The 26,990-nt window shown below is 42.4% G+C and overlaps 1 protein-coding gene across 1 annotated transcript; it reads right to left on the bottom strand.

Annotated features, from left to right (window-relative positions):
• Nucleotides 1-25,074, bottom strand: SLC6A5 (solute carrier family 6 member 5). The gene is made up of 15 exons (XM_042882683.1): nucleotides 24,900-25,074; nucleotides 23,737-23,877; nucleotides 22,507-22,638; nucleotides 22,240-22,413; nucleotides 21,625-21,766; nucleotides 21,061-21,193; nucleotides 18,660-18,794; nucleotides 17,265-17,368; nucleotides 15,103-15,227; nucleotides 11,832-11,944; nucleotides 11,426-11,557; nucleotides 10,301-10,400; nucleotides 4,654-4,754; nucleotides 2,184-2,351; nucleotides 1-156 (listed from the first exon to the last, which is right to left on the bottom strand). Exons 2-15 carry the CDS (start codon nucleotides 23,804-23,806, stop codon nucleotides 1-3), a joined length of 1,785 nt encoding a protein of 594 aa, XP_042738617.1. The 5' UTR covers nucleotides 23,807-23,877; nucleotides 24,900-25,074.
• Nucleotides 25,075-26,990: the final 1,916 nt, after the last annotated feature.

The raw sequence follows: 26,990 nt of genomic DNA, 5'->3' as shown, positions 1-26,990 counted from the left end.
TTAGCATTGGGTCCCCAGTTCTATATCCTTCACTGGCAGTTTAAGTCCCAAGGAAGATGTTCCCAGTGGATCAATCATATTCATGTAACGTTCACCACGGTGCTTGGCCAAAAATGGACCCCAGTCTGGCTGTGGAGAGCACACCAGCTTGAGTCGCTGCAATGCAGGGAAGAGAAAAGAGAGTCTCATTTGGAGTTATGGAGCAAAACACAGAGCAGAAGGAAGAAAAGCAGGCTCGTTTGAAGTTTTTGACAATGGCCCTGCAATGCTCCACTGCTCAGTGTTTGTTTCATACAAAGTTTGCAAGACTAATAGAGGATAAAGTGCTCAGATTTTAATTATTCATTCTCCCTTGCACCATGTAAGGGGAGCTCAGATCTACTGCTACAGATTGCCAGGCTCACTTACTGAAGGACACGTGCACAATTACTTAGCCCAGTCGTCTAAGCAGTGGGTAACTGCATTAAAATAACTGGATTTCTGTTTAGCATATTTCCCCAAAGTATACAAATGACCAAAAAGTAGTACATTGCTATGAATGAACCAGGATTCTCATCTGGAGATGACAAAATATTTCACTTCTATCCTCAGCAAAAAGAAAGAGGAGCACGTTAATGTGGCAAACAACAACAAACTTTTCATCTTTCTGCTGGTTTCCTTATTGAATAGATCATACGATTGGCTTTTTACAGGTAAAAAGGAAAGAAAACATATTTCTGATGACTTAAGAGGGAGCAATTACATGTTTATTACCCAGTAAAGTGAATCAGGCCTCTATAGCAGTTATTTTAATCTCTACTTAATTGCCAGTTTGCAACACATACCTCCCAGATCAACCATAATGATTTTATGAAGCAGACCCAATGTTCAGAAAATACTGGGCTATGGATGAAATAACTTCAGTGAAAGCCCCTTCAAAACATGCCCAACTTTTTGGCATTTCTTTGGGTGCACTACCAGAAGGACAGTAAGGGTAGCATCCTATTTTTCAGGCCACATACTCTAGTACAGTACAGGTGAGTTAGAAGATCTGAAGCACAGCTGTTTGTCTCAAATAGAGAAGCTTACAAAGCAGTGAACAAGCAATTCTAATATCATGTTAACTCATCTCCAGTAGCAGTTCTCTTTCCTGACCTCTGTGCTCCAACATGCACTACACAAGGGCTGAACAGCCCCTTTAGACAAGTGACTTCTGCCTAGTGCCAGCTGTGTACTTGGATGCTCTCCCTGGGGCATCTCACCACTTCATGTTAAATTCCTTTGCTCTTTACAAAATGTAAAAACATGATCTTTTCCCTTGGGCACATGTGGTGTGACATACTGAGAGACCAAGTGAATATTCTACCTTAGTAAATTCTGCTCTCTTCATTTTTCTAGGTGTGTAACAGACCCGATGGATTTTTGCAGGAGAGCCAAACTGACAAAACTGCTATGAAAAGAGCAGATGAGTGCCTGCTGTTTATCCGAGGAGAGAATGGCACAAGCAGTACCAGCAAGGACAGAGCAGAACTGAGAAAGACTCAGAAGGGGACTGCCTCGTTTCCAGAGTGGTGAGAGGAAGCAGCAGGTATCTGATTTACAAAACAAAGTCTAAAAAAGCAGCCTAGAAATCAAGTGCCACCTGTCTTTTTTTTTTAAGCTCAGACACCACAGCAGGAGAGTTTATTCAGTCAGCAAAGTAGGTTGAGCTGTAGCGCATGAGATATTTTTGCCTTTCTTATATTTAGGCTTCATGGATGGGCACAGCCTCCTGGAACAGCCCCGTGGGACTCAGGTACAACAGCCTATCACTCTGCAACCTGGCATGTTGTGATGTCATCCCCTAGAGCCCAAGGGGCTCTTTGCAGTGCAGCACATGCCAGTGGTTGAGTGAAGCTTACTGCTTTGACAGGCCACAAAGCTGGGATAACTTTCCTCCATTGACACTATTTCCAGGGCTTATGAAATTTGTAACACCTACTTCTCTTAAAAGCCATTAACAATTTAGGAGCATTTTGTTGAGGGATGGAGAGTAGGTCTGTGTTCTAAATCACTGGAGCATCTCTTTGCAACACAATGACTAGCCTACCAGTGAGTAAATCTTAGCAACATTAGACATTCAATATTATAAAAATCTATGTAAAATAAAAGAAGACAGTCTCCTGTGACCATATTTTTAAGCAGCAAAAAGACAGCAGAGTTACCTCAATAAATTTGCCTGGGGCTAGATGCATTTTTATCACAAACATCACTGGGATCCAAATAACTGAGCAGGCCAGCATCAGCCACCCAAGCACCATCGACCAGCCGGGGTAGTGGTAAGCTCCATAAGTCATCGGTTCCCATTGGTAAAAACTGAAGCAAAGAATGAACTGGAAACAAGGGAGGAAAAAGTCTGAATGAGCAAAACGAACTTGCTCTGTAGCCAAGGGCAGGTAGCTGTGCACACAGTTGCTCTGCAAGGGATATAAATATAAGTACATGCTGCTAGGCAGGGGGCTCTCACCAAACGTAATGAGCAGGTCAGAGAACGAATCTAATGAGTTTCATGGAAATCTTGCAAAATCCCACAAAAATCTGTATTTATGCCAGAAGAATTGAAATTAGAATCTTGCCCCTAGAGTAACAGGCTTTATTACATGGCCTATTGGCAGTTTTACCTAATGTGATTATGTTAAGTTACTCCATTGCAGTTATGGTATGAATAGCAATACATCTGCTTACATTTGTGCATAATTCAGTAACTTCTGGGAAATGCCTGTGCTTACAATAATTGCACACAGAAGATTTTATAGCAGCATAACTAGGTGAAGGTGCATATAAAACGATTGGTTTTATTTCCAGAGATGTGGAGGAGCTGAAAGTCTAATATTAGACTATTGAAATGTATCAAATATTAGTTTTAAAGAAGCCATAATAGGAAAAAAATATATATGTATTGGTTGGTTTTGCTTTGTCCATTTCCATAGCACAAAAATTGAATTATGAGTGATCAGTCTCAAATTATTTCTCACTCTAAGGTCACTAAATATTGCAGTTGAAGGGAACAGCAGCAAAGCATGAAAGCCTGAACTGACCTCACTTGCTTTCCAAATTTGCTTTTCGTAAGAGACAACATTATTTCGTATTCCCTAGCTGTGATTACTGGCAGCAGCTAAGCCTGCAAGTCTGATCAGTAAAGCAACCAAGCAATTAGCAGAAATTGCCTTATAGTTCCCTTCAGAAGCGTAACAACGGTTCTAAAGCAGACCTTGAAAACAGCCACTGGAAGAAACTGGTGAAAAAGGAAAGAGAACATGTGCACATGTTCCTTAACAAGACCCACGAGGAAGCATATGTTCACACTGACACAGTCCTAATACTGTTGATTAAGATGGGCTACACTTTCAAACATGAATGTCCCAAACTACGCCAATATATTGCCACAGCTGCCACCAGGCAGGTGAGCCAGATCTGCATGTTTTCCAAGCATGGCAGCCCTATGCTTTGGTGAAGACAGTCAAGAAAATCTACATGAGAGGGCAGAACACTCCCACTGTAAATGATTCTATGAACACCTGCAATGTGCCTGTTGGAAAGATGGTTCTCAGCATAGGGTGTTTCGTCTCATAACTCAGGGCTCTGTTGAGTTAACTAAAACCAACCAGTCCCTTCCCCCATATTCCTCTATGCTAACACAAACTTCTTCAGTTTTCAGAAGAAATGACCTAATTCCTGAACTAACATTACCTGAAAGAAGTAACCAACTATGGAAGATGCCTTCTACCTCCTCTCCATCCCAAAATCAAAGAACTTTTCCAACACTGCACTGAGAGCATGATTTCATTCTGGTGCCAAAATATGGCACACACTCAAAGAGTATAATTGTATTTTGGGTAAAATATAAAGAAAATGTTAGAAGGTCAGACTGTCAACAGAACTGCAATATATTGAGCCCTGGACTTGGAAAAAAGACCTAGAAACTACGCTTCATAATGGTAAAATGAAGTCCCCTTTTAGACTAAATTGAGATGCTATGGAGCTGCTACATGGAAGTACAGACTATCTAAAAGATATCGGTGTGGCAATGTTCATCTTGAAACGTCATATCGTTAAAGGCAGGCGGGCAGCAGCGCCGGCAGCCCGGGGAAGGAGGAAGAGGAGAAAGAGGAGGGAAAGGAAGAAGAGGAGGAGGAGGAAGAGGCTGCAGTCCCACTTCGCGCAGGACGCTGCCGCCACCTGCTGTCCTGCTCTGCCACCGGCACGGCGTGCCTCGGGGAAGCCCGAGTTCCTTGTCGTAGGCAGGGAGAAACACCGAAGGGGGTTATACTTGTTATTAAGGGCATGCATATTTCAGTCTCTGAAAAAAAATAGCTCCGGCTTTGCAGAGCAGCCGTCACGGAGATCTCCATGAAACTCTTTCCAAAAGCATATAACGTGCATAAAACACATTTTTCCTTAGCAGAGCCTAAGAAGAGAAAGGGACTATGTCATTCTCTCTCTGTATGTACACACACACACACATATCGAATACACACACCCAGAATAACCAAACCATGCTGCTATGCCACGGTATGCTGTACCAGCATTTGGTACAAGCAGGGAAAGGCTTCAACAGCACTGCGGGGAGTCCCACCAGCCCACGAATCAACAACAAAAAGTACACAAAAAAAGGCACCAGCAATTCTTGCTTACTGTTAAGATAGTTGGAGTCACAAAGGCCCAACAGACTCGCCAGAATTTACTTGGCTGGAATCCAATCATCATTTCTATATCTTCACAAAACCTTTGCAATCCTGTAAGTTGAAAAGGTAAATGCAATTAGGAGGCGAAAGAAACTGGTTTCAATTTGCGACACAGCTTTTGTGATCCTTATGTCTAATTACAATAATAAATTGTTGGCATGTTAGCTGAAAACCTCAACTGAAGGATTCTAACCACAAAGTCAAAAGTGACACAAATTCCAATGAATTACTCGATTCCTAAGGATTAAAAACAAAAATGGAGCTGTTAGCAGAGATTAATCACTGAGTTTAGAACCTTCCAGGTGGAGCCATGATGAACATGTGCTGATTAACTGCAATTCTGTGCATACTTGTTACATTTTGAAAAAAATAAAAATAAAAGCCTTACTAACAACAAAAATTAAATAAACTACTTTAGTTAAGATGTATCTTCAGATGTGATGTGACATGCAGCCAGTAAAACCATCCAGCTGCATGCTTGTATCAGCACAGATAATATCTGAGCCTCTGTATACCTACTGCGATTAAATTGCCTAACTTTGACACTGATCATCTCCTGTTATTTTTCAACCAATATGTAAGCAATGCTTAGAACTATTGGAGAGCTCCACAGAATCATAGAACAGCCAGGGTTGGAAAGGACATCAAGGATCATAAACCTCCAACCCCGCTGCCACATGCAGGGCCACCAACCTCCCCATTTAATACCAGCCCAGGCTGCCCAGGGCCCCATCCAACCTGGCCTTGAACACCTCCAGGGATGGACGGGGCATCACAGCCTCTCTGGGCATCTGTTCCAGCACCTCACCACTCTCTCTGTAAAGATCTTAAGCATCAGTAAATCTTTAAAATTCTATTTAGTGTCATTCAATTGAACGGACTGACTGATGTGTTGATCCCTCAGATTATTGCATGGATTGCATCTGTATGGTCATGTGAGTTAATAAAATGCAAACGATTGGGAAAATGCTATTTCAGACATTTCCAGTTATTCTCCTTGGCCATGCCACCCAACGAAAGTCAGTCTGCATTTCAGCCTGGCTCTGCACTACTGTACACATCAGTGGGCCCTCCTCAATTCCACAGCTGTTTGAGATTTAACCACAAAAAAATTAAAAACTTCAAGACTGAAACATGTTACAGCTCGTCTAATGGTGATGAGAAGAAGGAAATCTGGGGTCCTCCATTAAATGGGCATTTCAAACTTGGGCCAATTTGATTTGATAAAGTGGGTGACTGTCTCTGCCATTTCCATTGTACAAAGCATTATTCTACACTATTTAGTCTCTTTTCTATGATGTGGAGACATGGATAGAGCTTAAATATTGCTGGGAAGTCCTTCAGTGAAGTAGGAAATTCTCAGAAAAAAAGCAATGAATTGCTTTATGTTCTCAATGCCCTTATAGCCAGCCGCTGCAGCTGCTGAACATAAGAAGGGATAATCCCCAGGTTTTATCTCCCTAATTTTGAAGCTTTTCTGCTATTATTGAGGAGAAATTAATCTATCCACCTGACTTCTAACAATTAAGAATGGATGCCCTAGCATACAAAAAATAGCAATGGCTCAGTGCTCACTGTTCAGCATCTTCTGATACACCTCAAGGAGAACAGCAGGAGCTAGGGCAGCCCCAGAGCTGAGCTTAGCAGTGAGCCCAGAGTAAGCCAGCACAGGCAGATAGCATACAAGAGAAAAGCTGAAAACTGTTACTGCAATAAAAAGATGAAAATCCAGAAACTAAAGAAGGTGGTACTGCAAGATCTGTGCCTATCTTTCTCATCGTGTGCTTCTCCTTTTTGTAACACAAACCTTTGCATGCATGGACTGAATGTAAGACCCAGGACTGCTCTGTGATGGACGTGAAAGCAATCTGCAGTAGCTGGATGATTTGCCCCTCTGATGTGTTTTCCTGCTTATTCCAGCTGAGTGAACCATCTGAAGCAAGCTGCTTGGGAGAGATGTTCAGCAGCAGCCATCCCTGCAGCATGCTGCAGTAGTAACCAAACTGGTTAAACTGGTTGCAGCAACAAAAAGTGTAGGCTGAAGTGTCCACACATATTAGAGCTATCTGAGTGCCCCTACCTTGGCCACACATGGAACTGCAATGGAGTTTCACCTCATGATGTAATTACCATAGGATTCTGCCTCCAAAATTTGGGCAAGCTTCGTGCAGATTTAACCAGATTTGCTTAAAACTTCAATGTTTAAGAAAAAAAAAAAAAAAGAGCTCTTTCTTGGAATTGTTGGCAAAAATTCAGCTTTGGGTGCTTTGAAGTACTTAAGTTTAGGAGCCAATGCAAATAAACACGTGCAGAACTGACACAGAAGGCGTCTCTTAGTGAACGATAGAGAATAGGTTCAAATGTAAAGGATGCTTTAGTTAGTAAAGCACTGATTCAATCTTAGTGCACCTGGTTTCTCCTTCAGATCAGTCGAGCCTGCTGTGTGACTTTGGGAAATCAACAATGTATCAAACTTCAGTTTTCACCTTCTAAAGTAGGATGATGTATTCAAAGTGCTACAGGCATGAAATCCACAATGAAGTGCAATGCAAGCTAAAAACAGGATCTGCTTCAAACTTCTGCAGGTGAAATGTTTGGAACGAGTGACATACTTCCTACCAACACACAGCAGCAGCTACCACTCACTCTGATGATGAACCTTCCTGACAACAGACTGCCATAAAAAACTGTCTGGAAGGAGCTTGAATCAAGTTAAGGTGATGCATTCTCAATTCCAAGCAATTTCCTACAGTGTTTCACTGAAGCAGAAAGATCTTCATGCTTAGCTCTGCATTACAATACACAACAGTGGAAATAATGCTGATGATTAAGTTAATACCCACAGCTTTAAGTTATTCTTTACCAATCATGCATCATCATCATCTAACAAGTGGAGAACAAACATCGATGCTGGCAAATGAAATAAAAACCTGCACTTGGACAGAATAATGTAGCATGGGCCTTCCTGAAAAAAATAAGTGATTGCAAGGAAATAACCAAGCGTGCCTCTTTTTAATTTAAAAATCTCAACAAGCAGAACATGTAACAAGAGCTAAAGAAAGATTTATTTCATCATAAAAGCACCTGCCATTATTCTACCAGCTTGCTTGCCATGAAGAGTACAAGTGTACAGAGAAAGGTGTCAGTGGAGTGTAAAACAAGTAATTGTCGGAGCTTGAAAATATATTGTGCCAATTTTAAGCACTGCTTGAAGGAATTTAACAAGGGCAACAGCCTCACTTGCATTTGCAAGATACAAATTTACGAAGATACAAGCTGTGTTTAGATTTAATACAGTACAAGCAGTTATGGTGCATTAGAGGAGTGAGTGATGAATGTAAAATAAATCCTTCATTTTTCATGCTGAGAGTGGAAGATTTCAGTGTTTAAAAGTAAAGGTTAATTCCAGGTAACAATCTTTGAAATTGTCATATGAAAGACATGACTAACATCTGTTGATTAACAATCCATGGGTATGGAAAGCACAGAGCAAATGATTTGCCATTTGTCAGATCTTTGCCACATCTGATTACTTAAGAAAATTTGTAATAAAGAAAAGATCTCCTCTACTCAAATCCTTCCTCAAATAGCAGCTCTGTAGCTATTCTGTATTATTTTACATTTTCCACAGAAATTAGTATTTTAAGGAATAATGAATGTATTGGGCAAAGCCAAGTAAATTTAACAAAGTTCTGTACTATGAAGGCAGGCTTGTAGTTCTTCTGCCACTCAATGTTCAAAGGTGAAATAGAGCTATTTTCTTCCTATTTACCTTCATGCTTACTTAAGAACACACAGAGCAAAGGAATTCCACAGACTGGAGTAGCTTTTGAGGTCTTGAAAAATATTCTGTGCAAGGAATTTTTCTCTTCTGTACTGATGGCAATGGCTTAGAGGGCACAATCTTGGCACAGGCCGAGTGACACTAATCATAATGATGGCAAAGAAGGGCAGCGTCAAGTGCTTTTAGCATGGCATTATTCAGGTATGTCCTCAGCAAACAGACAAGGAGGAAGGAGAAAAAAAACAACTAAGTGCTAACCCAGTGCTAAGTGGGAGGACAGAACATGCAAACTGTGCATGTCTTCATGGAAACTGAAGCGTGGAGAGATGACAAATTTCCAGCAATGAATTTCAGACCTAGAGTACTCTAAATAATCCTCCAGATCCATCTCTAGACATGGCCTCGGGAGGTATCTCAAAGCATGACTCTCAGGTCATTTGAGAAGATCGTTTGCACATAAAGTTGATCGCAGTTACCAGAATCATCTTACTCACAGACATTACACTTCTAAACCAGCTCTAATCAACATACATACATTTCAAGGACATTAAATAATAATAATAATAATAACAATAATAATAATAAAATAAAAATGTGAGCAATCAAAAACTTCTGACATGTTGTTTTTGATATTTTCCATTATGTTCTGTAAGACTGCAATAGGTCATAGCTGACTTAGTTTAAACCACTTGAGCCAGCCCACTGGAGTGGACATCACCAGAGCTAGAATACACTGCTCTATTTTCATGAAATTAGAGAGAACAGGGCAGGATGAATTGCCTGTCCTTTCTATAGCAGCCAATTCTCAAGCAAGAGTTTTGAGTTATGCCTGATTTTTCATACATTTATTTTATTTTACTCCATAACCTAAGTAGATTTAAGTGCACAGCACTAGGACCTAAGATCATTCTGCTATGTATACATCCCTAGAAGAAAACCTCAGGATTGTTGAGGACAAGCTGATTGAAAATAAATCATTCACTTCTGGGTATGGCAAGAGCAGAAACAGCCTTTACCTTGTTTTCTTTGACACCAAGACTCAGCACTTCTTTCGCTTCTGAACACAAGTCATAAGTGGCATCAGCATGCTCCAGACATAAATTAAAAGCCTGCTATATAGCAAGATCATCATGTCCTACTAGTTACCTTAGATAACACACTTCCAACAATCAATTTCCCCAGAGTGGGCAAGTTTGGGAACAGTAATCAGCTGATACTGTTAGCTATGGAGGCATCGAGGTAACTGCACTGCTTTACAGTAAAGGTAATCTTTCCCATCACTTAAAGTGTGGGTTGATGTAAGCAGTGCTACCACTGTGCATAGGTAATCACTCTGAGTAGCAGCATATCTTCATTCTGTGTTATAAAGAGACCCGCTAAAGGGAAAGCTGGATGCGCATATGGAAAATAAATCCTTCAGAAGCTGCTAAATGCAAGTTTGCTCAGAGTTTAACCTCGTAGAGTTGGTGTGTGGATGAACTCCTGGAAAATTATCACTAAATGCTTTGTCTATTCTTAGCATTGACTAAGAATGCTCCCATGCTCTCAAAACATTGGCTTTAAGCTACTGATAGAAAAAGGACAGTAAGCTGTATAAAATATTTTTTTAAATATACAGGTTTAAAGGAATCATAATAATGAAGTCCCAGAATGTTTCATTCAAAATAACGGCTCTGAATTCTTGGGTTTTCTTTCTACAATAAATAAATAAATACAAATAAATGTTGCACCTTTTCTTGAGAACTTAATGATAACATTTACTTTACTGTGTACTGAAACGCTGCTTTGACATAGGCAACAACAATATTCTTACCATAAATGTAGGAAACTCCAACAAGCTCAAATATGGCAATGATGACAAGAGAGTAAGAAGCTGCGTAAGTGTCCACAAGCTGTAACATATACATTCCACCCTGAGGAAAAAAGAAAAGAGCAGTTACTTGTGGCCTACATGCCTCTCCATGTGCCAAAATAACCCTGTACTAAGCACTAAGGTAGGAAAACCAGACAGGAGCAGGACACAAGATCCTTTTCTAAGCAAGCATCCAAGAGACAGAGATTCAAGCCACGTTACTATTTCTTCCTTCTACTAGAGCAGTAGCAGATGTTCTGCACCATAGACCATCTCATCTAGAAAAGAAACAGAAAGAATGCCAGATTGTGGTGACTGAAACACCCTGGGAAAGGGAAGACATAGATGTCACTCCTTTTAGATTAAGAAAATCAACTCAATTGGCACCACCAAGTACAACACCCAAAGCAAAATCACCATTGAAACTAGAAATAATAGTGAGTCCAATTGATTCTGATGAAGAAAGCCTGAAGCAATATAACTCAAGCAAATGAAGGACTGAATCCATCCCAAACTTTGGAACAGCAGAGTCACGCTGGTAGCTGGTGAAGTAAGGCAAAGAAAGCCAAAGAGGGGAAAAGGATGGATAAGCGTTACAGAGTCTGCACAGCTCCTCTTGAAATTGTTCAGCTTACAATGCTGGAGGAAGTAGTGGAAAGCAGGCAGCGAGGATTATCTGTGGTAGATGAGAATTTCATTATTAACTGCACAGTTTGCCAGGGCTATCAGTGCGTATCTATGTTACCCATGTGAGGGAAGGCACCCCAAACTAACACACAGGTTTAGATGGAATATCAACTTTTGGGTTTTTTGTTTCTAATCAAATACCTGACTTATATGACTACTTGGAGATGCTTGGTTAGGAATTAATTTTAAGAGAGTCAGACTTTCAGAAAGATTTGAGAAACCAAGTCTCTTAAATGCATCTCAGCCAGAGCGTCCATGCACAAAGCTTTCAAACTCACCTGGTGTCTTTAATCATTCGAATTCTGCTTCCTATTTTGCGACCGTTTCTTGCAAGAACAGAGAACGGCCACCAGAGGGAGACTGGGGGCAGAGAGCGATGCTCAAAGACTGTGTCATTACCTGAGTGATCATAGGAAATCCCATGATGAAAAAGGAAATGCAGCACCCAAGAGTGAACAGTGCCTTGTGTGTACGTAAGTATTTGGGGAATTCATCTGAAACAGAGGTCACTATAGTCTCGATAGTGGCAAACTGAAAGACAAAATAAAGAGATTCACTTTCACACACACAGTGTACGCAAAATGGTCCAACTGGATATACTGCAAAGCGAGACAGAGTGTTCCTAATCCTTGGTGTTAATTGCTTGGATGCCAGTGCCAAAGCATTGCCCAAATCATTTCAGTGCTGATGGCCTTAATTCTTCCCTTTGTAAGTCAGTACATAGACCACACAGAAAATAGCAAGCAATCCCCACACGTAAATAGGAAAAGCACCAAGAAAAGGACGGAAAACAAAAGCATTTTACCATAGTGTCCAATCCAAGTGTCAGAAGCATCAAAAAGAATATGATAGCCCAGAATGGAGAGAGGGGAAGCCTAGTTAAAGCTTCCGGGTAAACAACAAAAGCAATCCCAGGACCTGGAAATGATAAAAATAAAGTTTGTGATAAAATAAATTGTATTCATTTGGTTGACCCTATAGAAAAAAAGGAGGGAGAATCGAAAAGTAACATTTCAAAGTATAATGCTACATTACTATGCATGATAAAAGTAAGAAGCAATCCAGGTCAGTCTCTGCTGTATACAGAAAGATTTTACCACTTCAAGACTGAGTCTCAAATGATTAACTTCCATTTTAGCTATAAGGTTCAAGAAAATTTGCACACTGCTACCTTCCAAGCTGCAGAACACACTTTTAACCACTATGCTGATACACTGATCCAAACAAGCGTAAACAAAGCCATGTATTATGGCTGGTTTTTTCTCACATAGCAGAACAGATGTTCTGTTCTAGCAGCACATGAAATAATCTATGTAGTCAACTCGTGAAGCGTTTCATATTCTTTCTGAACATGAAATTTAACAGCAGTGTGGGCTGTTAAAGGCATGAAAACTCCAAAGGTTTTGCACATGTTGGAACTTTAGAAGTCAAATGACCTTGAACTTTCATTTTAAATTACTAAAGCCTTTCAGTAATGTTGGGATGTTCTTAGTCAAACCATGAGAGTAGAAACAAAATAGATTGCCTCTCCTTTCATGAAGAGAATTTTATTTTTCATTGGGAACACAAGTTTTTCCTGAAAGACAGATTCTAACTGAGAATATTATATAGTACTTCAGATTCATATCTTAACAAAAAAAGGTCCCTTCCCATTCCAATCAACAATTTGCATTCAGGTTACTGCATGCTTTGAAGGCAGATTACGTTGCATCATGACTGACCATCTACTGTCCTAAGTAATATGTCTCCCCCAGGTAAATGAACCAGGTGAACCAAGTGATTCCTCTCTACCGTCCTGCCTCCCAGATCCTCCAGCCCTCTCCTCAGCTGTCCCTTCAGAGCAGATTCACCCAAGGACGGTGCTCCTTACGATAAACTGACTGCACCGTGGTTTGGACTGCAGGGTGCTTAACCTTGATCTAAAATAAAAATTGAGCAAAAACCCAATGGTTGCGCTTTAATTCTTCCTCATCACCTGCAGTGCTTACATCAGAAATTGATAGATGTGCAGTTGCGTAGTGCCCGTCTCCCATCTCACCGCTGAATTGATGATACTTCTGTAAAGAGGTTCTTCATCTCACAACCAGAAACTTCATATAAGGACTATGAAATGCAGACACGCTATCCAGAAAGCACATATGATCACATACAGCAATAAAACCTGTCTTACTACCCCATCCCTAGGCTGGACTCAAATGACACCTAGCCAAGACAAGTTTAACACAACTTGGAGATGAAGACTGACCCTCAGCTAAACTCACACAGTTTTTCCCAAACACACTGGTCTAATTCATCCAGAAGGTTGGGACTACAACAGTACTTTTCCATTCCTACTTAGCTGACTGGCAGACCAAAAAAGAAGAGATGAAGCACCAAAGAATTAATTGACATGGCATTATCCTGCAAGGGTACTAACCCCTACAACTTTCTATCAAGAAACGTCTTGCCAGCTGGCCATCCTCTCTGGTCAGCTCAGAAGTACTGCAAAATCTGTGTGATTATGTATATTTCAGTCTCAAATAGGAAAAAAACAGAAGGAAACTGAGAGTCTTTTATTTTTCTTAAGTAGCAAAGCATCTTGTTCCCTTCAGTGCTATTCCTTTTGCCTTTAGTAGCAGGTTTCTAATGAGCAATGAGAAATATCAGGGTTCTGAGAAAAGGTCAATCCATTCTACTGGTGCTTGTTCCATCAACTACAGGATTTCTGCTTCCCATTTAGCTCTGATAAAATTATCAAATACATACTAACCTTAATACCTAATTTTTCTCCGACCATGAATGTTAGCATACATAAATGAAGGAAACTTTTCTCGATTTCTATCCCCTACTAACAATTTGCTGATACCATTTCTGAATCAAGATTCTCAATCATCCTTAGGCAATACATGATGCCTTATGGCACTGGATTTATCTACACAACAAATCTCAGGAAAAATGTTTTGTACCTTTGCATTAATGCAGGCAGCGAGACACTTCACCTACAGAAGTCACCAGCATGCAAAATTCCCTTCTTGAACTCCTTAATCTTTCTTCAGTTCAGAGCCTCCTTTTACTCTGTGCTATTGCAGGGTGAGGGGGGCATAGCATGGGCAGCTTTCCCATAGCTCATGGAGAAGCTACTAAAATACATTATTTCAGTGCTTCAAGGTGGCTCTGTGTTGAAGGTTAGTACAATACACTTAGCACCCTCACACGTACACAGAAACAGCTATAGTGGGAAGTGTAAATCCGTGTGTAAGTTATTGTAAAATGACTTCAGGCTTGTCCTTTTAACGCAGTTTGAAATGATCCTGAGGGTTGGCATAGACTTGAAGTGCTGCACATTTCACAGGAAACAGAGCTGAACTATCCCACTATAATTCAGCCCTTTAAGCTTCTTTGAATAGTACCCCTTCCTACATCCTGCTGCTTCATATCAAATCATACACAACATTTTCCTCCATCAGCCACACTCTTCTCATATCAATTCAGCTCTACCAATTAAGATGTTATAGATCCACATTTCTAATCATCTCTCTTCATAATTCAAGGCTTTCTCCATCTGTACCACTATAATACGTTCCAGATGAATTTTTTCATTTCACTGTAGAAGCATCTCCATCCTCCCCACTGTTCAGAAGCATAATCCACATCTCAAGCTGTATTTCTTCCACCTCCACACTGCAAAGCCCACTGCTTCCCATCCAAGATCTCCACCATCAGGAACATCTTCTACATTGATCAGGACGTAACAAGGCAGCACCAAATAGCAGCTGACTGCTCGGATTATATGAAGGAGATACCTCATTCAAAACACTCATTCACAAAGAGCTTTGAAATGAATTTCACCTTGCTGCTTTCTCTTATCAAATGAGTGAGATCTTTACTTCCAAGTAATGAATACTGGACTTTTTTCTGTATCAAGGTGCACATAAGTAGATTACTGATCCACACCACTTAGAAGCCAGTATTCCCACCTTCACTGTCAATAGAATCATCAATAATAGAGATGAAGGCGTCACCAGAACTGTGGTGTTAATGAAATTAATGAAATGAAATTCATTAACATGAGTTAATGAAGTGGCAGCATACCCTACCTTGGTCTGCCACAGCTTCAATATTCACTTTGAGCTCGTTTGCCATGAAGCCAATAACTGAGAAGATGACAAAGCCGGCAAATATACTTGTTGCACTGTTGGTACACGTGACTATCAGTGTGTCCCTGGAAAGAAAGCACAAAAAGGGAAGATTCTGTATGCATTTCAAGACTCTCACATGACATATGCATCCTGTAGGAACACCGACAAAGAGGAACTTTTATACTTATCCAGTATTTTTGACACCGGTCTGAGATGATGGAAGTCTTGAGACCACAAGAATTCAGCTGTGCAAGTTTTCATGGCTCATACACCATGTAGGAAGCCACAGGCTAAACGGAAGGCTGAACGTTTCTGCTTCTAGCATCACTAAAGGCAGCAGCAGTGATGTAACAGGGTGCTTTAATTCTGCCTAATGTGGCCATCTACTCGCTGCATTACATGTGCACTACCCACCAGAGTCAAGACAAGATCATTTGTGTCCTAAATAATACTGTACACAACCCATTTGTGGAGGATTCCCCAATACTGTCCTCATTTTTTGGTGTTGTAATGGGAATCTCAAGAAATCCGTATCTGAATTCCAGGCTAGGGTGGGTAAATACATGTGGTCTGGCAGGAAGCAAGACACCATTGGCCCTGTCCACAATTATATCCTTACGGGATTTTTATTTCATCTTCATGATAACAGTTCGAAATACTTCCCCTTACGCTACTACGACTGAAAAAGAAAGTAGTTTGCTCTAAATGTCTTCCAAACGTGGCTATGATTGCTAAAACTGCTTATTTTTACCGGTATTTCTTTGTCAGGAACAGAATTAAATACAAACTGAAAAGTTATTAAGAACTTCAATGAGTTGACAGTGCTTCTGGAAAGAATGACAGAGCATCACTTAGCAGGAAGGATTACATTAACTATTTGGACTTATGGAAAAAATGTACACTTTTATTTAATAAAAAACAAAAACAAAAACACCATTGTGGATTAATATCCTTTCAAAAGCCAGATAAGTTTTAAGGAAACATTTTATGCATGTATCACCAAGTGATTTTATGTAAATTTACTCCAATCCTAGATTATCTAATAATGTTTCAACTGTATATGTAACTGAAAACCAGAATTCTAGAATTTCATCTGCATTATAATGTAATGGTTTTAGAAAGTGAAAGGGAAAAAATTGTCAGGCTTCATTTCAGTATTCAAGATACACTGTAAAATTAAGCACATTAGAACTAAGTCTTTCTTACTGTTTTTCTTCACTCTTCCCATCCCTATCATATGTTAAGCATGCGTAAAAGCCTTAATATTTTTATATATTTCATTACCATCTATTACTTTCAAATTTTTCATTAATATTTTCAATTGCTGCGAAACACTGCTAAATTAGTGTAGAAAAAAATTGGTATGACACCTAAACCGTTTTTTTCCCTTACACTCATTCCTCGTCAAAAAATAGAAGCACAGGGCAAACATATTCAAAGGCAGAACCCAAAGAACAGGAATCAGAATGGGTTTGTTTCAAGGGAAACAAAACTGACTCTAAAGACATCACAAAGCATCGGTGAAGCTTTCTGCTCATCTCCCTTGCTTTTGTTTTTTCCCCCCTATCTGCAGGCAGTTATTGTGCAGATTTCTTGACAAAACCTATACTATATCACTAAAACAATCACTTCCCTCACAAAAGTAGTTTTAAGTGTTGGAAGCTGAAATAACTTCATGCAATACATGTGATTGGGGGAAAAATATTTAAGAGTTGAGAAGCACATACAGAAGTTGCATGCTAAACTTAAGCAGGTATGAACAATAGCAAACTTCAGCTTATTGCACACCCAGGTCATTCTTAATAGACACTGACTGTTGGCATGGCTTCATAAACACTGCTCACAGCTGTTGGCAGCTGCTCAGATTCTCTTTCAACCTACAACTGCCAACTCTGAAAATGAAGCATCAATAGGGACTATAATTAACTGACAGTTCATCTTGAGACCTGGATTAGATTAGGACCTAGAGAGAAGAGGCAACAAGACAAAAAGGGGAGGGAATGAAAACTAAACTCTATGGAGCAGTAGACACTTCAGTGCACATTTCTGCAAGATGGAAAATAACAGCGTTTTTGGACAAGATCTCTTTAATAAGTCTGATGGACTTCATTCCCACATACCTGTAGCAGTTATTATGGAATTTGTTGTAAGAAGAGAGAGTAATTAGACCTCCCCACGCTGCAGATAAGGAGAAGAAAATCTGAGTGGCAGCATCCTTCCAAACCTAAATAAGACAGACAGGAAAGGAAATTGCATTGGCTTCAGGAAAGAATTAGTGAGATCAATAACACTAAGAATTACTGCTGGGGATTAACACATAAGTAGTTCAAATAACATTTGGAGCTGTGGATGTAAATAAAACAGTATTTACAAATAAAATCCCGCCCTGAAATACAACATTCATTTTATTAGGAATACTCGTTCAGCCCAACTGAAATGATAACATGTCATCTTGGCACAAGGGCACAAGTATTCAGCACACTGTGTTGCTGGGTACTTGTCAGTCTAAATACATTCAGCAAAGGGAACACAAACGAAGAGGAAAAATTCTGCATTGGGCACTGATGTGACAGCGCTGTTACCTTCTTAAGGAAAGCAATGCTGTTCTGTGATTCTGTATTGTTTTGAAAGATGTAATGCTACCATCACCAAAGGATCACAGTACTCATTGTTTATAGAGATAAGGACTTGAAGACCTGTAAAAGTCACACCGCTATTGACAGAAGGAGGTGCTCACATGCCCTTTCAAGCAACCAAAATTGATGCGTGGGTTCATGCCCACACAAATACAGAGGAGGTGTGCTTTTGTAGCATGTTTCACTGGTTTATTCAGCAACATTCAGCTGAAATTTAAGTGAGAAATCAGAGCTGAAGCATGCAGACCAGCCCATCTTTTCCAAAGAGCCAAGCTGGGTACTGAGTCCTTTATTTCCATACTGTTCTAGATGGAAAAGAACATTATTTCTTATAAAGTAGCTACTGTAATGATCACAGCTGTTCCGTGTAAGCATAAATGCTGTTGAGGGGGAAGGTGTTAGAGTAAGTTGTATGATTTACATCTCAGGCTCATTTTTCAGAACCATTGAATTTATTCAGTGAGAAAAATGCACGTATTCTCCGAATTTCTGAAGATATTTACAGAGAAACGCAGCTTGTGTTACCAATCAAAGTTTCACGTGTTTGTTCAAGTCAACGCAGCATCCACTTGGATGGCAGCATGCAAAAATCTCTATCTCCCTTTTAATTCCCCATTTTAAATGCATCTACTCTGAGAGATTTGGGTGAGACATTAAATGTGAAGTAAATGCCTCATGTTTATACCTATAGGTACAATATAAGGTGTGTGCACACAAACAACAAACAGCCATGGCAACAACGCTCCCCACACAATGAATGGGATTCCACTGATGACAGGACTGCCTCTGCACACGCACAAAATGGTTGCAACAGCCATTAAGTGAGAAATCTGTACGGATTATTCATCCTATCAGTTACGAGTGCAGCAAGCAGCTCACCATAGCATCAATGAGCTTCTCCCACTTGGGCGTGATGAAGTACCAGATCCCAGCTCCAGCCCCAGGTAGTGTCACACCTCGGATAAGTAGGATGATGAGAACCACGTAAGGGAACGTTGCTGTGAAGTACACGACCTACACAGACCAAAAAGATTGTTAGAAGGGATTCTTTGGATTTATAAGAAGAGGAGGAAAGAACTGGAATTGTTTCACTATTGCCTTAAAAAAAAAGAATTACTGGGAATCAGAGAAAACAGCCAGGGGATAAGACTAGGACAGAGCTGTATTTTTTTTTTACATCTCTTCTTACTGCTGGAAACAGGAATAATATCAATGATAACAACTGGGATTGCAGAGGAGAAGAAAAGGAGAAGAGAAAGCCTGAAGAGCAACAGTAATTTAAAGCTAAGTGGAGACACCATGCTTGATCTTTACCCAGAGGAAACTAATACAACTCACTGGAACTCAAATACCACCTAAAGATCCAAGTTTTTTCCCATGTATTGTGCATTTTTCCTTATTTATCTAAGCCAGAAAATATCAGTCGGTGCTTCCTAATAATTACATATCTGCATAAAAATGTTCATGGACTCAAAGCGAGGACAAAAAAAAAAAGTCAGCGGAATGATCCAGACAGACATAATAATCATTGGGTCTAAAAACACAGCAGAGGTTGTGCATTAAATGTCTTCATAATTATCTAGTACAGAGCAGGGCTCTCTCTAGTCAAATAAAATGGCAAAGTTACAACCCGTTAGGCCATACTCTCTACCCAAAAGTATTTAAAATCCTTTTACATTTCAACTTCTGGATCCCAGAGGGACTGGAATCCTCTGAGCCGAGGTGACTTTTGAAACTGTTTTTCCAGCTTTCTCCTTGCTGTTTCAAGGGGCATTTCAAGAAGTTGCGTTCAGTGCAGTGAATAGAGTTCCATTTAACCATAGCGAGTGATAAAATCTATTTCCATCTAAGCAGTATTCCTGGGAAATAGCTACATCAGCATATTTGCACTTGGCTTTTAAAGGCGTGTACAGGTAGATCAGATTCCTGTTTTCACTGCATCTCAGAAGCAACTGAAAAAAAGTACTCCAGAGAGAGAGAGAGAAATTCTTATCCAGGAGAGCCGGACCATACGGCTATTCCAGATGAGTGTTGTTTCCACTCTTCATCTTAAAACAAATTTGCTTGAGGTTTCTTAAGTAAACTGGAACATAATTAAGCTAGCCTGATGTATGCCTGATGTTCTTATGTTAAACCTAGATGCGATTCTGTCATTTAGGTAAGACCTACACAAATTCAGCAGGCTAGTAGCCTGCTGTATATCAGATACTGTACATCAGTACAGTACATACAGGTTTCAGACTTCCAAAACCAGCTGACTTTACCAGCCTGGTCCTTAGCACATTCAACAGACAGACCAATACTGCTGCAATTCACCACAGCGGGCACTTTGCTGACAGCCAGACTGGAGCCAGAGACAGAACTGTTTTGCAGACTGACATATCTCAGTGTAGTTAGAGTAACTTTTCCCTGGTAGTTTAGTCTCCGGATTTGTGCTATCCCAGAAAACTTCTACTTACACCAATCTATTCTGATGCAGCTTTGTTTGTTTGTTTGTTTGGTTGTTTTGGGGGACATCAATTTTTCTCTGTCTACACAAATGAACTACATTTTGGTACAGCTCATCTCACATTTTAATCTGCAAGCAGTGCAGTGGCACTGATGGAAAAGTCTCACACACTGCATTCGGTGCGATGAAATACACCCAAACCAGCACTGCCACCAAAGACAGGGCAGCGTTTCCCTGCTCAGAGGGCTGCCTTGCCAACCAGTGCACCTGCACTTCCCTGCTTATGAGAGCACAGCTTCCTTCTTTACATGGCCGCAGGCTGTAGTAGCTGGAAATGTGAAAAGGCAGAGAAAGGGGTCTGGGTTAAGGAAAGGATTAGTTTCAGAAAGTTGCCACCGATATTCAGGACAACAGCATACATAATGCCACTGCTCACATCCACCACAGTTTAGGTTCAGTAATAATTTAAAACTTGTTGCATATCATCTTCATTTTTGTCATGGATTCCCTAATTATAATGATAGTTGAGGCGACTGCAGAATTTTTGATGAAGGCCACACACAAAAGGGAAGGCACTATTTTTGCCATCCCATTGCTAAGTACAGCCAGAGGGCTCATTTTAAATTCAGTGCAGATTAGGGAGCAAAGGCCAACACAAAATTATCTTTTTAATATTACGGCCAGACAACAAATCTTGGAAAGGAACGGGGCACTTCATTACTACTTAGACATTTGTTGAAACCAGCTCTCAGAGCTTTAAAGAGGGGCGTGATTCCATCAAAGCAGTGTGCTGCTTTCCTGGAAGAGTGCAATTGCAGATGATTTTCTTACTTTTCCTGATGACTTGATTCCTTTAGCAAGGGAGGCATACACAATCACCCAGGCGAGAAAAAGAGACAGTGCCAGTGGCCACCTAATCTCACCGGGGTATTCAATCCCTGCTGAAATCTTCAATACAAAGTACCTAAAATAATAATGAAAAAAAAGAAAAAATACATTTAAAAAACATAGAAAAAAAAAATACAACAACTGCAGAGAGTAATTCAGTGCAAAATCCTACAGCATTTTGTTCTGCTGTAGCATCCTCAGTGGTCCCTCTAGAAGATTCCAGTGAATCTCACCACGTATTATTTTATGTATCCGCATTGCAGTAGGAAATAAAAATGCCAAGCGTGGGCCAGCACTCCAGCTGTGCTAAGCACCACAGGAATAGGACAAAAACACAATCCTTACAAATGAGCTTTCATTGTTATTACACATACAAGCGGGTATCATTTATCGCCCTTAAAGATGACATTTCCAGTCCTCCAAATAGTTCGTCCCTGCATTATGAATGACTATCTGTGCTACTGCACATTTTGAGGTAAGCAACATAACATTAAGTAAAGATCTTACTTGAAGTATTCTTCACTTCCACTGACAAATGTCTTATTTCCTTCACTGGTAAAGTTAACCATAGTCAAGTTTGGATAGGCACTCATACAGAAAGTAGAGTTCTTGATTTGTATTTTTGGATGGTCACCAATGATGCATGAATCTGAGGTTGAGGGGAGAATAAGAAGGAAAAGAAAAAAAGTTGATTGGATTGTTTTACCATTTGAGCATAAAATGACAAAAGCATTACTTGAAATTCAGTTGTGTTTGCTTTCTGTAATACTTCGCTTGCAGGGGGCTCTAAGAGTAGTGAGTCTCAGTATCTGACCATTTTCCCCCTTATAGCTAAAAGCCCAAGGCACAAAAGGGGTCTGAACAAAACAGTTCGAGGGGAAAGCTTACTTCAAGCTCATCACAGGCCTGTCCAGCATAACATCTTCCTTCCTACGTAGATGTAGACATTCCTATTGAGATGCTCAGGAGCTCAGCCCCACAAAAGAGAAGCACATCGCTGGCAGCAGGATGGGGTCAGACTTTACCCCGGAACCAAATGCATACTCAGGGACACAGAGCCAGCAATGGAGCATGGGAAAGTGTGGATTTTGGATGAAGAAAGCCCCATCAGCCCCCACTTACCCAGCAAAAGCTTGTTTTTGTCTTTACAGTCCGGCGTGTTCCAGGGGTTGTTACAGGACGCCCAAGGGAGAACGGGTACAAAGGAGGCAAAAAGGTAGAAAAGAGTGTAGCACAGGATAATGTTGTAATATATGGCTATCAGAACGGAGATGATCAACATCGCGATGCCGCAGCCTGAGAGAGGAAAAAAAACACCAGCCAACAGGGAGTCCAGCAGGGGGGGGCTCCCCAAAAGCAGCCCGGAGGGGCCGCTGCTGTCCCGCTCACCTTGCAGGGCGGGGATAGCTTTCCACACCGAGACGGGGCCCTGGCTAGCGAACTGCCCCAGGGAGACCTCCAGAAAGAAGATGGGGATGCCGGCAAGAGCCAGCATCATCAGGTAGGGGATGAGAAAGGCACCTTGGGGAAGAGAAGGAGGAGAGCAGAGCACAGCGTGAGTCACGGGGAGCGGCAGCGGCCCGGGCAGCGCGCAGCACCGGGAGGATTCGGCAACACCGAAAGTGGTTCTCTTTGTTCGCGGGTACCGGTGACGGCAGCCCCGATAGAGAGTGAGCTCTGCTGCGTTTCCAGCTCTATCTCAACATGATAAAAGCGTCAGCTGAGGATTTTGACAGCCCCCCGCTTTTGTAAGTGTAGGGGAAAAAAAAAAAAAAAAAAAAAAAAACCTGCACAACTTTTTAATCTATCTGTATTTTAAAGATGAATATCCTCTAAACCGCTACCTGTGGCACAAAGCAGCCCTCACGGGGGCGATGCAGCTGCTTAACACGACCTCGGCACCAAGAGCCCCGTGCCATAGCGCTGCGCTGGCAGCTGCAGCGGGTGGGCAACGCCAACGGGAGTTTGAATGGAGCCTCTGCGGGCACAACTTCTTCCTTTTGTGAACCGTTAACCTTTTGTGAACCCTTCCAAATCTTCTCCCCTAGAATCATATGCGATGATTCCATTCGGCCGCACAGCATTTCCGAAGAGTATTTTTCGATTTGTCACCAATTGCGTTAAGACCAATCCTCAAACAGCTCAAAATAAGACGAATATTGACTTTGCTTCCACCTGCGTCCTGGAATCCTCTTTCTCCCCCCCTCCCCTGCCGTTTTCCCGTCCCGACATCAGGGACCATTTGGGTGAGGGATGCGGCCGGAGCGACTCATCGTTCGCTCTTCATTCCCTTCACTCTCCTGCTTGGCATTTTTTTATTTTTCGTATGTGTTTCGTTTGCTTTTTTTTTTTTTTCTTAAACGGAAAATGCGAACGAAATCTCGTTGTAACTTCCCTGCTGACCACCAGCTTTTCAATAGGAATAATAATAACTGAAAACCCAACCAAACGGAAAGCACAGTGAGGATTCGCACTCGATCTGATGCTGCGGGCACGTACGCGACTGCCCGACCCCAGCCTCCGCTCCCCTCGGGTTTCTCCCCACCTAGGGACGGGGACAGCTCCCAGCTCATCCACGTACGGTACTGCAGGAAGAGAGACAGGAAAAAGCCATCCTACCTCCCCCATTCTTAAAGGCCAGGTACGGGAACCTCCAGACATTGCCCAGCCCCACTGCATAACCCACCATGGAGAGGATGAAATCCAGCTTGCTGGACCAGTTCCCTCGGGCTTTGTTTTCATCCCCTATATCGTCTTCCTAAAGGGGGAAAAAAAACGAAGGGGGAAGATCGGAAAACAGCCACGGTGGCAAATAACCATCGCAATTAGCGGCTGCCCCCAGGGGAAGGGAGGTGGTGGGTGTGGAGCTACGTGTATGCATCCCCTGTCTGGTCCCTCCCCACCCCCCCCCCCTCCCTTCGTGCTTCCCCTGGGGCGAAGGGCACAGGGCTCGGCCCGACATTTCCCTTCCGAAGCTCCAACCCCTGCAATGCGCATCTCTGGCCCGGGGGGGAAGAGGAGGGGGGAGTGGGGAGGGGGAGGGAGCTGCCAGGCTCAGTCCCCGGAGCGGGATCCTCACGGCTGCAGTTCCGGGGTGCCCTCGGGGGTCCCCGCCCGCTCCTGCGGGCTCAGTCTTTTACCCCGAGAAAACTAAAAATCGTTTTCGCGAAATGAAACCTCCCCACTTCTCCTTTCAGGATAAAGCCGGCTCCGCGGGTCGGTAGGGACGATGGGGGTGGGGTGCTCCTTTCCGGCCTCCCACTTCGCCAATGTCAATCACTTCAGAGCGAAGGAGCATGGTCTGACGTTTTGGGGTCTCGGTTGATTGATTTGGCCCTATTTTTGGCTCCGGGGCGTTCAGCTCGGGTGGGCAACACCTCGTGCGCAGAGTGCACAGCCCGTGAAGGCTGCAGAACCTCGCGCCGGAGCAAAGGGATGCCCAAGGACCCCAAATTTCCTTCTCTGCTTTTTCTCTTGGGGCAGACTCAGGTAGAGCACAAGGAACTTCTCTCCCAGTGGTCCCAGGCAGCATCGGAGCCTGGAGGGCACGGCTCGTCGAGCACACGGGAATGAGCCGAGAGCTATTGATCGGCGTTTATACCGATACCTCGTTATTAACGACCACCAGCGACACAGCAGCTTATCTGCTGCCCTCTCTCCCCTTTTCTCTTTCCCCCTCCTCACTGAGCAGCCCCATCCCCCACTTGTCGGGTCCGCTCCCATTAGAGCTTCAGCCCCAGATGATCTCTTACTCCCTCAGGGGGGCGAGAAATCCCGCAAGGGAGAACTTACCCCCTCCACTCTGCCAGGAAGAACAGAGGTGTTGCCATCTGTACCCAGTACCACGGTGCTCTGGCTCAAGGTCACCCAGGTGCTTTTGGCATTGTTTTGCTCCAGCGTGCTCTTACCCAGAGCTGGGTTACCGTCCCCGTCCGTGCTTTGCAAAGCGGCGATTTTGCAGTGAGGGATCACAGCTTGCCCGGCAGCCGCTGCCCCGGCCACCTGCTTGTACGGAAAGGTCTCAGCAGATTCCCTCCGGAGCGTGGAGTTGGCTTGCACCGGGGTGCTGCTGAGCTTGCAGATTCCGACTTTCGTCCTCTCCAAATCAGTTTGTTTGGTTTCTTCGGAGAGAAGCGTTTTGTAGTCGTTGGAGAGCGATCGTGGGAGCCTAGCCATGGTGGCAGGGGGTTGCAGTGGGGCGTTCTGCTGCTCGTTTTCAGGGCTGATTCTTGTGACTCCTGCACCTTCATTTGGTCCAGGAGGAACTGTTTCAGGACTGTTCACAGCCTGCCTGTTCATATCCCTTTGGCTGGTGTAATCCTGAAATAACAGTGTCACATATTTTATTAAAATAATAATAATAATAATAATAATAAAAAATGTTCGGACTGCAGAGATTTTACTGATTTATTTCCTCAGGCTCAAAATGTGCCCACTAGAAAATTTGGATTTGGTGGAAAAAAAATAAAAAATAAAAAATAAAGAGCTTTGGTGAATTTCGAGGTGTCCCAGTTCCTCTGCTTGCTCTCTCATTCAACATTAATACTCTGGGAGAAAACAGTCAGAAACGATAACGAAACGAAAAAACAGCGGCTGGAAACCCACAATTCGAGTTTTAGATAAATGTTTCTACAGCACTGCTCTGCCAGACCTCGTTAAGTTTCATATCACGAGTGTAGGATGCTCCCTTCCCTATCACCAGTGTAGAAAGATTCTTTAATTTTACGCCCCATTTCCTTTCTGTCATTCAACAATGCACATTGGCTTTTCTCGCTCCCCTTTATTTTTTTTAATACAGGCAATAGACAAGCTGCCCTGTAGGCAGGCAGAGATGTTAAAAAACGAGTGAAATAGTGCTAGTGAGTGTTTCTGAGCTGTCTGCCACCTTCCAAAACCCAGCAGCAAGGCAGTGAAACAGGCAAATAACCACACCACAACAGAGCAATTATGACCAGTAATAGATGGGTTTCCTTCTTATTTTTCTAACATTTTCTATTTGCACACCTTTGAAGTTTATTTTAAAACATTCCCTCTAGGCTAAACAGAATACTGACATTCCCATCCACCTGCCTTTCCCGTCAATCTAAAATTATATTTTAAAACACACCTTCTCTTCTTTTACCTCAAGAAGACTGCAGATGGTCCCTCTCTTTTCTCTCTGTTAAAAACTATCTTTAGAAAACGTACCCTCTTTTCAGACCTACACTCAGCGAGGTTTCATGGAACTACCCGTCGCTCTTTCCGTTGCAAGTTCTCTACACCGTAATCCCATCTCCCGACCCGTAGCAGCAGGGCAGGAGGGGGAGAGGGTTCATTCCCTGCCCCAGCACGGCACGGACGGCTCCCCATACCCCCCCACCCTCCGCCCCGCGCACCCACCGCCTAGCAGCAGCCCTACCCCGCGCTGCGGGAGCCTTCACTCAGCGGCGGCTCCACGGTCAGCACCGCGGACAGCTCCCCAGCACCGCGGACAGCTCCGTCGGCATCGCTCCCTGCCTACCATGGACGAGTGGCCGAGAACCAACACAAGCACCAAATTCAACCACGAACCTCCCCCTCCCTTCAGTCCTTCTAAATTTCAAAGAAAATAAATCGAGAGCTTACCACGTCTTAAATGGCAACGGATCGACTTGGTGGAGGTAAAAGCTGCAGTACAGGCAATTGATGGACTGGATTTTGCCCAGTCCAGAGCAAAGCTTCTATACTTCCGTGGGAAAGACTGGGTTTGCGTCAGTGCATAGCAAGGTGCCCTTCGTTTGACATTTTTGTGATAATAAGAGTTTGATAAATCATTATCCTTGGATTCAGGTTTTAAAGGGACAATGAGAAGCCAGAGCGTCGGCTAGCTGTCACTCATGCGGCAGTGGGATTGC

Source organism: Lagopus leucura, unplaced genomic scaffold, assembly GCF_019238085.1.
Source record: "Lagopus leucura isolate 7727_CA_CO unplaced genomic scaffold, USGS_WTPT01 Super-Scaffold_100035, whole genome shotgun sequence".
Taxonomy (NCBI): Eukaryota; Metazoa; Chordata; class Aves; order Galliformes; family Phasianidae; genus Lagopus; species Lagopus leucura.
The sequence above is the reverse complement of the archived record's forward strand: the minus strand, read 5'-3'. Positions and strand labels throughout refer to the sequence as shown.